The sequence below is a fragment of the Leucoraja erinacea genome, chromosome 14 (assembly GCF_028641065.1).
Source record: "Leucoraja erinacea ecotype New England chromosome 14, Leri_hhj_1, whole genome shotgun sequence".
Taxonomy (NCBI): Eukaryota; Metazoa; Chordata; class Chondrichthyes; order Rajiformes; family Rajidae; genus Leucoraja; species Leucoraja erinaceus.
In genome coordinates, this window is record NC_073390.1 from 54,672,106 (window position 1) to 54,689,732 (window position 17,627).

General features: G+C 46.7%; 1 protein-coding gene across 1 annotated transcript; it reads right to left on the minus strand.

The window, feature by feature from the left end:
• Positions 1-457: 457 nt before the first annotated feature.
• LOC129703812 (G-protein coupled receptor 35-like) lies at positions 458-1,471 on the minus strand. The gene has a single exon (XM_055646515.1). It carries the CDS (start codon positions 1,416-1,418, stop codon positions 459-461), a length of 960 nt encoding a protein of 319 aa, XP_055502490.1. The 5' UTR covers positions 1,419-1,471; the 3' UTR covers position 458.
• Positions 1,472-17,627: the final 16,156 nt, after the last annotated feature.

Genomic DNA, 17,627 nt, shown 5'->3' on the forward strand with positions numbered 1-17,627 from the left:
TGAATAAAGATAAAAAGTCAATAATGCCTTACTTTTGATGAAATGCAGCGATAATTCCCGATATTTTCTATCTTTATATCTCCACGACAAATGTCCGCTGAGCACTTCTGCTGTTTTTGCCCCTTCAGCTCCCTCTTGAATTTACCTTAGTTTTTATCTATCTTCTGGACTGTAAAGTTAGGTAGCTGTGCCTCACGGTCACCCCGACTGGCACAGTAATTTACAGCTCAAAAACTGGCCGTTTTCGCGGTTTTTAACGGGTGTGAAAGTGCCTGTTTTCAGATTCACTAACATGTACCGGATGTCTAGCATGTCCTCCACTTGGGATTTTCGGTCACGTGGGTGCGGATCGACACTCCAGTGACCTTTCGTGAAATCACCCTATAGGAAAATGACAACAGAGTGGGGGGGGGGGGGGGGGGGGGGGGGGGGAAAGAGTTGGGGGGGGGGGGGGGGAGTCAATGCGAAGGAGGGTCGCGCAACTCTTTGACGGTCGAGCCCATTGATGTGTCTGCAACTTCCATTGGGACGGCCGTGCCGGACACTCGCTCTGCTCGCCGCAGCTCCTTGATGGCATAGAAATAGTAGATGGAATCAAGGCAGCAGTTGACGTTGGCCAGGTACAGGGTGAAATGTAGAGCGTGGCGCAGACGTTCACAATATTGTTCCGGGATGAATCCGTTCACAACGGAAGCGTACAGCAACAGTGCGGTGTGATAGGGCGTGAAGCAGATGAGAAAGGTGAACAGATTTGAAAGGAGGACCTTGGTACATTTCTCGTTGCCCCTGTCCCGCGGATCACTGGCTCTGTCTCTCAGGGTGTGGACAATCCTAATGGAACACAAGACCATAATCAAGGCGCAGACCACAAACACAAAGCCCAGAGGGGCAATGAATACAATATCCAAGACGTGAGGGGAGAGGTGGTAAAAGCAGGATTCCGACTGACTCGTAAAGTAGATGTGAATGGTACACGAACACACGAGAATCCAGATCGCAGCGCAGACCCCAGCGGTCGTTCTTGGGGATGAGATGGTCCTGGCTTTGAAAGGATGCGCGGCGGCCATGTAGCGGTCCACACACACCAGGGTGATCACCAGGATGCTGGTGTACGTGTTCACGAAACACAACGACTCGAGAACGCGGCAGAAATTCTTCCCCATCTTCCGAGACCAGCCATTATTGACGAAGAAGGCGTAGACTTTGAAGGGCAAAGCGAAGAGCAGAAGGCTGTCTGAGATGACAAGGTTCACCACGTAGATGAAGGACTTGGTCGGTTTCTTGACCTTACTACAGATGGCGTACAACGCGATCCCATTCAACGCCGACCCAACGAGACATGTTGGCACACTAAACAGAAGCAACACTACCTGATGAGCCGAGTCCGAGTGATTCCGCGAGCTATTTCCACAATTCATTGCTAGAAGAATCTAAAATTGGACAATACACCATCAGAGTCAAGGCAAATAGGCAAACAATGCTCATCATACACCTGCTGCCCAAAGTCCCGTCCCGTCCCGTCCCGTCCCCGATTGTACACAGCCCTTCCTCATCTGCACGTTCCTGGGGCCACATACATTCGCTTCCTCCCCCCTTACTTTGTCTCAACCCCCCCTCCCCTCCTCGCCTTCAACAATTCATCTTGCAATACTCCCCACCCACCTGAAGTCGGATCTGTCCTCGGTATTGTTTGTAGCAGACGCTATAAATGGCACGGTTTTCTCCCAGAAATAAAAGCACCCGAATTGGCCGAGTGGTTTCACGCAGCCTCGACGGCCCCGGCTCCGAATACTTTCAATGTTGTCCAGTGCTCTCTCAATTTATAACGATGACTTCCGATCAGAGACGGCGCGCACACACCGTGGTCGGGGTTGTCTCATTCAATGAGATAGAGATACCTGATGCGAAATCAGATAACTGGGGCACAAACCGATGTTTGCGGTCAACCTGCTGGAAAGTGGAGACCATACAAGTTCTCTTCCCCTCGGCTAATTATAGGTCACAGTGACAATAGTCATTGTATTGTGTTCTATAAAATTAGCAATTTTAATTGTCAATTTATAAACTCACGTCGTTTTGTTTTTTTTAATTTAAGGCAAGCAAACCCCCAGAAAATTGTCGTGAGAATATAGGCTTCTTCTGGTAGAAGATAAAAGTTTGAGAGAGTTTGTGGCAAATGCATGTAAACAGTTTTAACTTTGCACCTTGCTAAAGGACAACTGAAAGGAAATATTAATGATGGGCAGCCGATTTGAATCTATATTTATTTTTTCACCCACCTTAGAATTAATCCCAGAGTAGGGTAAATAGATTGGAGGAACAACTCCTCATGTTCCACTTGGGTAGTTTACAACCCAACTGTATGACCATTGAAGATAGATACATAGAAACATAGAACTTAGGTGCAGGAGTAGGCCATTCGGCCCTTCGAGCCTGCACCGCCATTCAATACGATCATGGCTGATCATCCAACTCAGTATCCTGTACCTGCCTTCTCTCCATACCCCCTGATCCCTTTAGCCACAAGGGCCACATCTAACTCCCTCTTAAATATAGCCAATGAACTGGCCTCAACTATCTTCTGTGGCAGAGAGTTCCAGATGTACAAAATACAGATACAAAATGCTGGAGTAACTCAGAGGATCAGGCAGCATCTCTGGAGAAAAGGAGTAGGTAACGTTTTGGGTCAGAAACCTCCTTCAGACTGCTGAACATGGAATTCTCCAATTTAAGGTAACTATAACAGCCCCTCCCCACCCTCATTCTCTCCCCCCCCCCTTCTGTTCCTCCTCCACTGCGCCCCACCTTGACTCATTCCTATTGCTCCCCTTCCCTTCCACCTACATTCCTTCCTCTAACTTCACAATTGGCAACTCTTTAGTCCTTTTGTCTTACACCTCCGTCTTTCCATCTCTGGACTTTGTCCAACCATTTGCCTATCAATAGCCCTCTCATCTGTTGCCACTTATTTCCTGCCACACTTTACCTTGCCCCTCCTCTCTTCCAGCTTTCTCCCCTCCCCACTATCAGTCTGAAGAAGCGTTCTGACCCGAAACATCAGCTATCCATGTTCTCCAGAGATGCTGTCTAACCTGCTGAGTTACTCCAGCACTTAGTGTCTTTTTATGTAAACCAGTATCTGCAGTTCCTTGTTTCCACCGGGCAATATTATCCTTTAGTGTGAAAGTGGAGTGGAGTTCCATCAATAACTATGCAGGCCAGGAATCAGGTAGACATGGCCTGCAAAACGGCCGGATATCATCTGTCCAACAACATCTCCTGTGAGAAGTTAACAGTGATTACATCCATCAAAGGTGGGTAATGATCAATTGAGTCAAGAGTCAATTTAATTGTCATTTGGACCCCTAGAGGTCCAAACGAAATGCCGTTTCTGCAGCCATACATTACACACAAATAGACCCCAGACACAACATAATAGTAAGATTAAACGAGTACTTACCAGTACGAAGTTTGATCTGTATTTTATGAGGAGTTACGATGAGGGATTACGTGAAGAACCCACCCAGCGCGCAGGCGCGGCATACTTCCAAGCAGCGGTGTGGAATCACAGATAGACACTAGTTGAAGTAAAGATAGTGAAGACCAACGAGACATTAGTCCGAATTTGATCTATATAATGAGGGTGGGAGAGGAGGGCACGTAATCCCTCATCGTAACTCCTCATAAAATACAGATCAAACTTCGTACTGGTAAGTACTCGTTTAATCTTACTATTTTACTTCGGAGTCACGTGAGTGACTACGTGAAGACTTCAAAGGTCTGTGATTTCAAACCGTGTAACAGTTATATCACTCACTGCCGAAAGGTCATCGAGGGAGGAAGTGGTAGCTAGAGACCAACAAGTTTGTTTAGTTATAAAAGAAATATTTATTAACTATAACAAAAACAAAATAGCTCCCCATGGGCTTTAAAATCATAACTTTGCGGTTTGTAAAACAGTATCCGCAAAGACGTCCTGTTCCATCAGCGGTTTGTTGTAAAATCGTTGGAATGTCGATTCCCTTGACCATCCCGCTGCCCTGAGGATGTGGTCGAGGGGAACCTGCATCCTATCCGCCGCTGAGGTGGACGCTGCCCTGGTTGAATGGGATTTAAAAACATTAGTGTTAATCCCTGCCATGCTGAGGACCTGTTTCAACCATCTGGATAAAGTTTGGCTGGTTACCCGTCCAAAAGGCTTCCTGTGGCTAACCCATAAGGCTTTCTCTCTCCCTCTTAGCGTTTGGGTAGTGTCTAGATAATGTTGAAGGTGGGTCACCACACACAGCCTAGGTTCTGGAGGGTAAGCCCGGAAGATCATCGGGGAGTTTGATGTACCTGGTCTACTTTGTTTTACCAACCCCGGCATAGTGAAAGTAATGGTATCTGGGGTGGTCACCATGTAGTTTAGATTAAGCTGATGGAGCGACTGGACCCTTTGAGCTGAGACAAGCGCCATGAGCATGAGGGTTTTGTAAGTGGCCTGTTCCAGGCTCAGGGATCCCACCGGAGGCCAACCTCGAAGGTGTGTGAGAACTACACTCACATCCCACATGTGAGTGTATCTAGGCGTAGGGGGTTTGGTATTAAAGATCCCCTTAAGGAGTCTGATGACTAGAGGGTGGGATCCCACACTATGCTGTTCTATCGGCATTAGATATGCGGACAGTGCGCTCCGAGCCGTGTTGATGGCACTGTAGCTCATCTTGAGATCATGGTGCAGGTGGGCCAGGAACTCCAGCACATCCGAGATCGAAGTCGTCGTGTAGGATGTCCCTGCGTCCAGACAGTACTGTTCCCATTTCCTGATGAAGGTCAGGTACTGTTTCTTGGTGGAAACTCGCAGGGATGCCGACATGGTGGTGATTGTTCTGTCTGATAACCCCAATCCCCGGTAAGGCCTGTTCAAAATCTGGAAACCAGGAGTTTCAATTTTTGGTGGCATGGATGGCTAATGCCAGTTACCGGGTGAGTCAATAATGGGGGGTGGTGTTGAAGGACCATTGGTGTCTCTACCACCATGTCGTGGAACATTGGGAACCATGGTTGGGTAGGCCAGTCGGGCACGACCAGAATGCCAGAGGCTGAGTCTGCCTGAATTTTCTGGAGTACCCGACTGATGAGGCAGAAGGGAGGGAAAGCATAGAAAAAGAAATTTCCCCAGTCCAGCGTGAAGGCATCTACCGCTGCTGCCTCTGGGTCTGGTTCCCAAGCCACATACATGGGTAGTTGGTGATTTAACCTAGACGCAAACAAATCTATATCTGGCGTACCATATTGCTTGATAATTTTAGCAAATGATTTTGGGTCCAACATCCATTCGATGTTGTCGTTGAATTTTCGTGACCTGGTGTCCGCCACTAAATTTAGCTTGCCTGGTAAATAGGCAGCTGATAGCCAAATATGTCTCTCGACACACCATTGCCAGATTATAGCAGTTAATTTGTCGCATGATACTGATTTAATGCCACCCATGTGCTGGATATAAGATACTGCCGTAGTGTTGTCGATCATAATTCTAACATGCACGTGTCGCATACCAGATGCATATGCTTTTAGCCCATAAAAGGCGGCGAGCATTTCCAAAAAGTTAATGCCCAGTGAGTGTAGTAGCGATGCCTCTGAATTAGTCCATCTGCCACCTGTGCTGTCTTTGGAGTTAGTAGCTCCCCAGCCTAAAGCACTGGCATCCGTTGCAATGGTTATGTTAGGATTGGTTACGGTGATAGGACTGTGACTGTGCCAAATATTGTCAACCCACCACTGAAGTTCTAATTTGGCTTCAGCGGGTAAATCCATTTTGCGATCATAATGCCCCCTATGAAGGCGTAATGCATGAGTCCTTGCTCTTTGGAGATTTTGATAATGCAAGGGCCCATGTTGGGCAGCCGGAAATGCTGCTACTATAGAGCCAATAACTCTGGCTACATGCCGTATTCTAGGTTGCGGTGTGGCAATTAAATGGCTACAAGCTTCAATGAGTGAAACTGTTTTGTTTCTGGGCAGAGTGACAGTCATGTGAATCGTGTCAATAGTGAAGCCTAAGTAATCCATGTTAGTAGTAGGCTCCAATATTGATTTATCTGGGTGGAGGATAAAACCCAAAGTTTCAAGGAGTTGTTTAGTGGCTAACACTCCTGCGACAGCTTGATCCCGTGTTCTTCCTAATATGAGAACATCGTCCAGATAGGCCACTACTAAATGTTTTAATTCTCTCAATTTCTTCATGGCCACTTTAAGAATTTTCGTAAATAGTCTGGGAGCTGTCGTTAAAACATTGGGCAAAGCTCGGTACTGCCATAGCTGGCCCCTCCAGATAAATTTCAGATATTTAAAGTAATCTTTATGAATGGGTACCAAATAGTAAGCATCTTTGATATCTATGCTTGCCATGTAGTATCCCTTGGAGATCAGTTGTCTGGCAGTGACAAATGTCTCCATTTTGAAATGTTGATACTCAACAGACTGATTAAGTGATGTCAGGTCAATAATAATGCGACATCCACCATCTTTTTTAGTTTTGAGAAAAATATTTGATACAAATTCTTGCGGCTCGTGTGTGGTCATTTCTATGATGCCTTTAGCCACGAGCCGATCAAGTTCAGCTTGTCCTTCTACCTTCTCAACTGCCGAGGGAAGGAACACCCTTTGGGGCATGTGCTGAACTGGCGGTTCTACGCCTGGTTTGAATTCAATCTTGTATCCACTAATACTGTTGAGTATAAACTGATTGTTAGTAAGGGAGCACCAAACATGCTTGAAGAACCTCAAACGTCCCCCTGTTAATACTACACCCTTTGTCTGTGTATGTTGACAGGAACCAGACCCACCTACCTCCATGTTCACTTGTGGGGTCGTTTCCGGTGGGTCTGGCCCAAGGGTGTCCGTGTTGGTGCTGCGGTGGGGCGGCGCATCTTCCCACGGCTCCGCCCTGGGCCCCGCTCTAAAAAAGAGCACTGGGGGTAGTGGGAGGCGGTCACCAGGCTTTCACCAGCTCGGTATCTGCTGGTGGCTGCCGAGGCGTGCGGCCAACTGGGTGTCTTCGCCCTGCTCGGTCCTGGCCCTGCCCTCATGAGGCCTACTGGTTTTGCCGCCTCTTCCAACTCCTTGAGCCTTTTGGCCAGATCCGCACCAAATAGCAGCGCCTGTCGTTCGGGCGCTGGAGCTTTACAGAGGCCCGCATATGTTGGGTTGAGGGCAGGCCTGATGTTGTCCCGCCGTAGGTTGTTTAGTTCGTACGTGGTGCCGCACATCAGTGCGAGGGCATCCTGCTGGGGTATGGTCAAGTCTTCCTCCCCAACTGACCGAGCAAAGGCGGTGACGGCTGCTGAGTGTAGCTTCAGGACTCGCTGCATTTTTACCTCCTGAGCCCTTATGTGCTGCCCCAGCTGGTTCCAGATCTGCCCATTTACCGTCTTGACCCTCAGCGCCTCGCAATTTTCGGGCGCGATGTAGTTGTCAAGGGCCTGCTGGACAGCCTTGTCCTGCAGCGGGTTGTTGGACAGCCTGTTTATAGTTGCCGCCATTCTGGGTGGCAACACCATCCCAGTTGTTGGTGGTGCCGCATATCGGCCCACTACACCCAGTAGCTCTTCTTCCGGCACGCCCGGCATGCTGACGATATCCTCCGCCTGCCCTTGGGATAGGCCAGCCCAGTCCTGGCCTCCCTTACTGCCCTCGAATATAGAGGGTACAGAAGGGTGTGGAGAGGAGGAGGCCAAAGCCCGTCCTCCTGGGAGATGCCGCATCTCCTCATTAATCATACGTTCGAGGAGCTGCCTCATGCAGCTCATCCGAACGTCTCCCCTTTTCGGTGGGGGAGAGTGTTCCCGTTCCTCCGAATCATCGGAGGACACCGGCCGGTCGGTTTTCTGTGTCGCCTTCCTCCCTGTGCGGGGCGTCGAGATTTGCAGCACTGGGGGCGGCTCGGTGTCGGGTGAGCGGGAGCGTTGAAAAAGCTCCTCCGCTGCGAGAGGCTGCCGTCCCGCTATGGACCCGTCCTCGGGTGGAGTAGGGCAGGCAGTCCTCCTGGCTGGTCGCTTGCGAGAGGCCATTATTCTCTCTAGCGCGACTCTGAAACAAAAAAGGCACTTACCTGAGGTCTCGTCTTTATGCTGCAGCTGGAGAGCCTGGCTCCAGCTGCTGCCGCTGTTGCACTGCTGACGTAATGCCGCGCCTGCGCGCTGGGTGGGTTCTTCACGTAGTCACTCACGTGACTCCGAAGTAAAATTACAATTTTACATAAACATCCATCACATTGCTGTGATGGAAGGCCAAAAAAAACTTATCTCTCCACTGCACTCTCCCCCCCCCGATGTCAGAGTCAAAGTCAAAGCCCCCGGCTGGCGATGGCGATTGTCCCGCGGCCATTAAAGCCACGCCGGGTGGTGCGAGGTCGCACACCGGGTCTTGATGTTGGAGCCCCCAGTGTGCACTCGCAAAGTCCCGCGACCATTCCAGCCGCGCGGGGCAGTGGTGTTAGGCCCCGCTCCAGGAGCTCTTCAACCCCGCAACACGGGCGGGGGAAGTCGCCGTTGCAGGAGCCCCGAAAAGCGGTCTCTCTCCAGGGAGCCGCGGGCTCCCGGTGCCGCCGTCCGCAGACCCGCAGCAGCAGCCTCCGACTCAGCAGCGGCATCGGCAGCAGCAGCAGCAGCAGCAGCAGCGCTCCTCCACCGCTCCAACCGCTCCGGACTCGGCCAGCCCCGCGACAGCGACGGTGAGTAGCACCAGAGTCCCCGGCTTCTTCCTGTTGGAGGCCGCTCCTCTTTGCGGCCTCAACGACACCTGAGACCCGACGAGAAAAGGTCGGGTCTCCAGTGCAGGGAGAGATTTAAAAAGTTGTGTTGATCAGTGAGAAACAAAGAAACAGGTTGATGCCTCTAAACACCGACCACCGTTGGCAACCATGGATATAAACTAGAAGCCAGGGGGTGCCGCCTGGAACAAGTATGCAACACAGGAGGTAATATATCACCCAAAATAGATGAATCATGATCTGTTCCAGAGGCCTTCAACTGGACAATCAATTGAGATACAATGGGATGGAAGGCTACAGACTAGCTGTCTGGAATATGGGATTGCTATAGTTGGGTACTTGAAGGTCGACATGGAAGTTGGTGGACCAATGCGCCTGCTTCTGTGCTGTTTAAGTTTATGTCATAGCAGAATGAGGCCATTTAGCCCATCAAGTCTACTTGATCATTCAGTCATGGATGATGTACCTTCCCCTCTCAACCCCATTCTCCTGCCTTCTCCCCATAACATTTGACACCATTACCAGTGAAGACTCCATCAATCTCTGCTTTAAAAACACTCAGTGACTTGGCCTTCACAGCCGTCTGTGGCAATAAATTTCACAGATTTACCACCCTCTGACTAAAGAAATTCCTCCTCATCTCCTTTCTAAAGATACATCCTTTTATTCTATTCTCTATGATTCCATGACTCTAAAACAATGCAAGCAGTTGTACAGTGATCCCACCTAAAGATGGGGGAGTTCTACATCCAACATAGACGGGCTGTGATCTCCACTATACAGACAGGCAGTAAACTTTGTGAAGTAATTGGGTGGGAATGTGACTAGACAGGTGAACTGGACCCCATCAAATGGGCAGCAATCATCTGAATGATTTTGCCAGTGGTCCACTCGAAACAGATAAGCATAACCCACATCCAATTCAATTCAACTTTAACGTCATCGCACAAATACAAGTATGAGTACAACGAAATGCAGTTTTGCGTCAGTCCGTAGTAGTTGTACATAAAGAAAAAAAAAATAGAAAGAGAGAAGATACAGAATAATCAAAAAATACAGAATAATTAAACAATGGGGACGGAGAGACCGGAGAAATCTATCGGCGGGACTCCGAGTTCAGCAATGTGATTGTGTTGTTGTAGAAGCTGTTCCTCATCCTACTGGTACGTGACCTGAGGCTCCTGTACCGCCTCCCTGATGGGAGGAGGGCAAACAGTCCATGGTTGGGGTGTGAGGGGTCTTTGATGATCTTCCCAGCCCGTCTCAGACACCGTTTTCGGTGGAGGGCATCCATGGCAGGGAGCGGGGCACCGATGATGTGCTGCGCGGTTTTCACCACCCGTTGTAGTGCCTTCCTGTCCGCAGCAGTGCAGCTGCTGTACCATACCGTGAAGCAGGTGGTCAGGATACTCTCTATGGTACAGCGGTAAAAGTTGGTCAGGATCCGGGGGGACAGGTGGGCTAAAAAACCCAATCGATGATCATCCTGAAGAGGTGGCAGCGATCCACTCAGAATGGCCAGACAGTGTCCACTGGAAAAAAAAGCAGATATTGATCACCCAAAACAAAGGACATTACTATTGGTAGAACAATAGTGGTGGAGAAATGAATGGAACTGGAAGATGGTCAATCCCAAAGGCCTAATATTCTGCAACACTCATGTATAGTGTGGAATTTTGATCAGCGCACCAAGGAAATAATATATTTACCACTGAAAGAGTGAAATAAAGATTCACTAGACAAATCACTGCAATGGTGGAAGTGTCACTTGAAGAGAGGTTGGATCAACTAGGGTTTAGAAGGATGAGAGATCTTATTGAAATGCTTAGGAGTGAGAAATGTATTAGCTGAGAATGTGTAATTCTCTGCTGCTGAAACTGTGGCATCAAGTCGCTGAATTTATTTAAGGAAACAAAAGGCATTAAGAAATACAGAGAATGAGACATAGTATGGTATGCAGAAAGACGATCAGCCATTGTCGTAACAAATGGTGGAAAATACACCAAGAGCAAAATAGCGGAGCACAGTCGGAGAGCTAAATGGCCAAAACTTGGCCTTTTCTCAATGTTTCCAAGTGACAATTTCCCATTAAAAATGGACAGGCAATGATCCACCCAAAGGTGTAGATAATGTTCCATTCAAAGTAGGTGGATGGTGGAAGTCCAGAACAAGGGGTCACAGGTTAAGGATAAGGGGGAAATCTTTTAGGACCGAGATGAGGAAAACATTTTTCACACAGAGAGTGGTGAATCTCTGGAATTCTCTGCCACAGAAGGTAGTTGAGGCCACAGTTCATTGGCTATATTTAAGAGGGAGTTAGATGTGGCTCTTGTGATTAAAGGTATCAGGGGGTATGGAGAGAAGGCAGGTACAGGATACTGAGTTGGATGATCAGCCATGATCATATTGAATGGCGGCACAGGCTCAAAGGGCCGAATGGCCTACTCCTGCACCTATTTTTTATGTTTCTATGTTTCTATGTACCTCAACAAAATGTTGTGGCCCATTATTATCGGAGAGGCAGCAAGCTATGCAAGGGAAGAGCTTGAAGTCAATATTCTACCTACAACTGATAGGTGTGCTGCATCCAATAGATTTTGAGTTTAGTTTATTGTCACGTGTACTCACAAGAGACAAGAGACATTTATTGTACCAATTGGTACAGTGAAATTTGGTGTCACCATACAGCCATATGAATAAAAAAGCACACAACACGATAGTCTTTCATATAAACATCCCCACACAGTGGAATCAAAGTTTCCCATTGTGAGGGAAGGCACCAAAGTTCAGTCATCCTCCTCTTTGATGTTCACCCATGGTCAGGGCACCCCGAGCCATCCACAGTCACCACAACGGTCCTCTCGACGTCGGAACGGAACAACACCCTCAGCGGCTTGGACTTCCGAATCGGCCACTTCTTACAGGAAACCGCGGCTCCCGAAGTCCACAGGCCGAGCTGGGCGGAGATTCACGCTGGCGGCCCTCGGCTAAAGGTCCCCAGGACTCCGCGATGTTGAAGTCAGCGCCGCCTGTGGCTGGGAACTCCACAAACCACAGCTCCATGATGTTGGAGCAGCAGGCCCAACACTCCGCTTCAAACGGCGATCCAGGTAAGGCATTGCCCGCTCCGCGGTGAATCTAGTGCTGCGCTGCCGCTGAAGCTCTGGTCCAGTCTCCGGCTGGAAAGGCCGCGCCAATCCAGTTGGTCGCATCACTATTCTCCGAGTCGCATCCTCGCCCCCCCCCCCCCCCCCCCCCCCCCCCCCCCCCCCCCCCCCCCCCCACCAACTGGATTGGCGCGGCCTTTCCTGGAGGGAAGGTTGCAGCCAATAACCTTCTCTGCTGATCGGCCGATTCGCTGCAGCCTCCAGGTGTCGTGCTTGGTGGCTGAGCCAAACCAGACCATGATGGAGAAGGTGAGGACAGACTCTACGATGGCCGTGTAGAATTGAACCATCATTGCCTGTGGCAGATTGTGCTTCCTCAGCTGCCGCAGGAAGTACATCCTCTGTTGTGCCTTTTTGACTGTGGAGTCGATGGTTGCCCCTCCACTTTAAAGTCCTTGGAGATGATGGTTCCCAGGAATTTAAAATACTCGACAGATGTGACTGCGGTGTTGAGTGGGGTGAGGAGAGGGAGAACTCTGTCTTAAGAGCATTGAGCTCTAGGTTGTTGCTACGGCACCAGGACACCAGCTGTGACACTTCCTGTCTGTAGGCCGATTCCTCCCCATCCTGGAGTTCGGTGCTCCAAAAAACACAAGGAATCATGGGATTTGTCAAAGGTCATTCGTGATAAAGAAAAAGCGAATGAAGCGCTGGCTGTATAAACTGCGTATTAATTGTCAAGTATTCTACCAATGAATTAATCTAGAATTCTGTCAACTCAATAGCGGAGTTGTGTAGCGGAACGTAATTGAGCATCGCGTCACAATCTTTGATTATGGCTCATTGTTGACCCCTTAAACCTGAATCTAAATGCACGTCAATAGTAAAAGGAGCACGTTGCCTCATAATGATTCAATTTAGTTATTATGCAAATGGAAATTAATATTTCAGTGGTTGACCCATTTCCATCAACTGTAGAAGGCTAAGAACAATTTCCATTGATCCCTACAATTAAGGAATGTGTTGTGTCAATCCTGTCGTTACTAATTATCATTTATACAAATGGTTTCCAGTCAATCATAATTGGTTACACTTTATTATAAATGATGGAGCCAACAGCGAAATGATGCTACTTATTGCTGAATCTGAAACAAGTCCCACAAGGTTCCAGCAACCCTCTGATATGACCTTCCCTTTCATGACACCACCGCTAGTGGTATTGGTTTGTAATTGTCACATTTACCAAGATAACAGTGAAAAGCTTTTATTTGTGTGCTATCCAGTCACATACTATGAATAACTACAATCAAACCATACACAAGAACAACAAGTATTGCAAAGAGAAAAGTACCAGAATGGAGGATACAGTTTTACAGCAACGTGGCATTACAGCTACAGAGAAAACGTCCAATGTCCCCAATGAGGTAGGTTGGAAGATTGGGACCACACCGTAGCTTATTGGAGGAACGTTCAGTCGTCTGATAGCAGAAGCTGTTTGTGAATGGTGGTACGTGCTCTCAAACATTTGTATCTTCTGTCCAAATGGGAGTAGAGAGAAGAAGAACAGGGGTGTCCGCATTTATCTTGGGACTTTAGGTTGGTCTGGAATTCCCTCTTGACATCCTTGATGGTTTTACAAAGATCATAAATAGATTTCTTGTATGGCTCTGGATTATTTGACTTGAACCCTGCAGACTTGGACCACACCTCGGATTGGACCTCACGGTTCGTCCATAATTTATATTTGGACATCACTCATATTGTCTTTTTTGGAATGTCAGGAAGGTTGAAGTGAATTCTTGCAGCAGGTAGTAGGGACAGCATTACACCATAGAATATTCTAGATCTCCTGAACTCTCCAGGACGGACTGGCTGAGCACCATCCAGAGTAGACTTCTCCAATCCTAATCTTGCCTGTGCTCGCCTTATGGTGAAGAGAGAAACCCTTAGGTTATATAATTGCAGGCCCATAGCTTTAGCCAGCATATTGTCAAAAGTCCAAGAAAGAGTTCTGCTGGATAGAGTAAATGGGTTTGTTAACTCCACAGATAACTAGTTTGGTTTTAAAGCTAAACTTGTACATATATGCCCTAAATTAGATTGTAAACAAATATAGAGGTAAGAACTCATCAATTCTTGTGCTTTTTTGATGCTTCCAAAGCCTTTGATCGTTTTAATCATAGAAAGCTGTTTGTTAAATTGAGTCAAAGAGGGGTGCCTAAATACATTGTGAGAATTCTACCTTACTGGTATGCCCACCAGACTATGCAAGTAAAATGGGGCAATAGGGTCTCAGCCCCATTTGGGGTTAGCAATGGTGTTAGACAAGGGGGAATTTTGTCCCCAGTCCTTTTTAATCTTTATATTGATGATCTGTCCAAGCAATTGAAAGCCTGTAACACTGGGTGCATGATTGGTAATATTTTAGTGAACCATATTATGTATGCAGATGATCTTGTGGTCTTTAGTCCATCTAGCGCTGGTCTCCAGCAGCTCCTTACTACATGTTCTGTGTATGGTGTGGAACATGATATTAAATATAATGCTTGTAAGAATGCTGTTACGATCTGTAGAACCAAAGAGGATAAAAGTCTAAAATTTCCTGATTTTAAATTGTCTGACAATAATCTTAGCGTAATAAGGTAAAATATCTAGGGCATATTATTACAGAACAAATGACAGATGATGAGGATATTTATAGGCAACGACGCATGCTGTATGTACAGAATACTCTCTTGCGTAAATTTGGTGCGTGTGCAGATGTGGTGAAGATGTCGCTATTTAGAGCATACTGCACACCACTCTACACTGCGCACCTGTGGTCAAACTATGGAAAGACAAGTTTGCGGAGACTCAAGGTGGCATATAACGATGCCATGAGAACACTGCTAAGGAAACCTAGATGGTGTAGTGCCAGTAATACGTTTGTGGCTGCAGGAGTCAGTACTTTAGAAGCTAGCCTAAGAAATGATATGTATACATTTATTTGCAGGATAAATGACTCTAAAAATGTAATTATCGTGGTCTTGTCAAACATAAGGTTTAGCACTACATGCTACAAATCCCAGCTGTGGAGACACTGGTATCGCTGTCTCATTGTAAGACACTGATATTTCTATTTTATTCGGGATTTTAAATTATGTATTGTGGTTTTGTATATAATTTATGATGCTTTTTATAAATAATATCCTAGGGTTTTATATATATTTTATGGACTTTTTATATGCAATGTATTTTATGAAATGTCATCTCTTGTCTGGATCTTGAGGCTGAAATAAAGATGAATAATAATAAATAATAATATGACAGGGTCAGGTGAAGCATGGATGAGCCACGTCTCTGTAACAGAGGGCACATGGCAGTTTCTCACTTCTCGGAGGTAGGTGAGTCTAGCTTTAAGTTCATCCTGCTTGTGTTCAAAGCTTGGATGTTTACCAGGATTATGGTGGGGATGAGGCAATGGAAATCATGTTGATTCAGTCTCCCCTCAGTCCAGCTCATCACCCATGTTTTCTATACAAGCGGCTGAACCTGATTGGGACCGGGAGTTGGTGCGTGGGGTCAGACGTTCTGTGAGTCAAGTCAAGTCGTCACATTTATTTATATAGCACATTTAAAAAACAACTATCCTTTGAGAATAGTATAAACAAACAAACTACATACATATATACATATAACCCTCGCTCAGTGGACGTCAGGAAAGGCTTGGGAGTATAGATAAGATTTTAGTCTCGACTTAAAGGAGTCGATGGAGGGGGCAGTTCTGATGGGAAAGGGGATGCTGTTCCACAGTCTAGGGGCTGCAACCGCAAAGGAGTGGTCGCCCCTAAGCTTAGGCCTAGACCGCGGGATGTTCAGCAGCTGTAAGGTAGGTGAGTGCACGTGATGTGGTTCGGGAGTTAAGTTGTCATTTGTGTGCTCTGGAAAGTTGTGTCCTCATACTGCCCGAGTCTCGAAATCTGTTCACAGTGTTGGGCGTCTATGAGATTGCTGATTGCCGTTGTTGGGCCAAGCGGTCTGGTCACGGAAATAACTGTTTTGGGTTGATGTTGGTTCCATCAGGTTAGTTGATAGTTCGAAGGCTTCTCCAACTTCGGGGAACATTGACGTGGAACAACCAGAAATAAACCTAAAATAAAACCAAGAACGCTGGAGTTACTAAACAGGCCAAGCAGTATCTGTGGAGGGGGAAATAGGGTTACTGTTTCAGGCTGATCTTGTTTGTGATGTAAAGAAATGGATGAAATGTAGGTTGATTAGTACATTTGCAAATAATACAAAAAATAGTGGAGTTATAGAGAGTGAGGACGATACTTGTGTGGCCACTTTCAGCGAGCCATGGACTTGCACTCCAAGATCCCTCTGTATATAAATCCGATTAAAGGTGTTGCCATATTTTCCTCTTATATTTGGACTCCAAAGGTCCAACACTTCACACTTACCCGGATTAAACTCCACCTGCACATATTTCCAACTGGGTTCAGCAAGATGTAGACTGGGGATGATGTGGAGCTTTTTTCTCCTTCTCTTTTATTCTTTGTTCTTTCATCGTCGCCTATATCTCTCGTTTCTCTCATCCCTAACCAGTCTGAAGAATGGTCTCGACCCGAAACGTCACCCATTCCTTCTCTCCAGAGATGCTGCCTGTCCCACTGAGTTACTCCAGCTTTTTGTGTCTATCTTCGGTTTAAACCAGCATCTGCAGTTCCTTCCTACACATTGGCTATGTGAAATTTGGATTGCTTTCTTTGGAGTTTCAGAGGCAGAGGGGATGATCTAAAGCAGTAAGAAAAGATGATATTATTGTAGACAAAAATATGCCAGTACACATGGTTACACATGTACACATGTGCAACATGACGGAAATAAAACAATGAGGTTTAAGTTTGTGGAGATACACTCTACTGGCTCATATCATCTAAAACCAAATCACCGGATAAAAATATATAAAATTATGAGCGGCGTAGATGGAGTAGATAGTTAAACATAGATACATAGAAAATAGGTGCAGGAGGAGGCCATTTGGCCCTTCGAGCCAGCACCGCCATTCATTGTGATCATGGCTGATCGTCCCCTATCAATAACCCGTGCCTGCCTTCTCCCCATATCCCTTGACTACACTTTGCAGTTTGGTTCATTATTAAAGTTTTAGCTGCTGCTTTACTGATATGAAGTATAATTTTCTTTGTATTTTATATAGTTTAGATCTTAAGTTATCAATAGAAACAAAAATAAAGCAGCAGATGTTGGTTAATACACAATAAGACACAAAGTGCTGGGGTAACTCAGCAGGTCAGGCATCATCTCCGGAGAACATAGATACTATTGGGCCACATCATGCTCCTATGATCAGTATTCATCAAAATGACTGCAGCCTTGTTTTAATGTTGCATTGGGAACTACTTTAAGGAGTGTTTTACACTTTGGGATTATTCAATGATGTATTTTTGCATACAACATAGGTGATGTTTGGGGTCCAGACAGTACACAGTCTGAACAAAGGTCTCGACCCAAAAACATCACCAGTCCATGTTCTCCAGAGAAGCTGTCTGACCTGCTGAGCAGCTACAGCACTTTGTGTCCTTTTAAAATCTTAACAATTGATTGAAATGGCAAAGGTGGCCAAACAGCACCTCCTGTGGAGGATCAACGGCAACAACTTCTGGAGTTCTTCAATTCAGGTATACATGCATTACTCCAAATAGAAACATAGAAACATAGACAATAGGTGCAGCAGTAGGCCATTCGGCCCTTCGAGCCTGCAC

Excerpts from the sequence above, each read along its gene's own strand:
- LOC129703812 (XM_055646515.1), bottom strand. The coding sequence starts at position 1,418 with ATGAATTGTGGAAATAGCTCGCGGAATCACTCGGACTCGGCTCATCAG.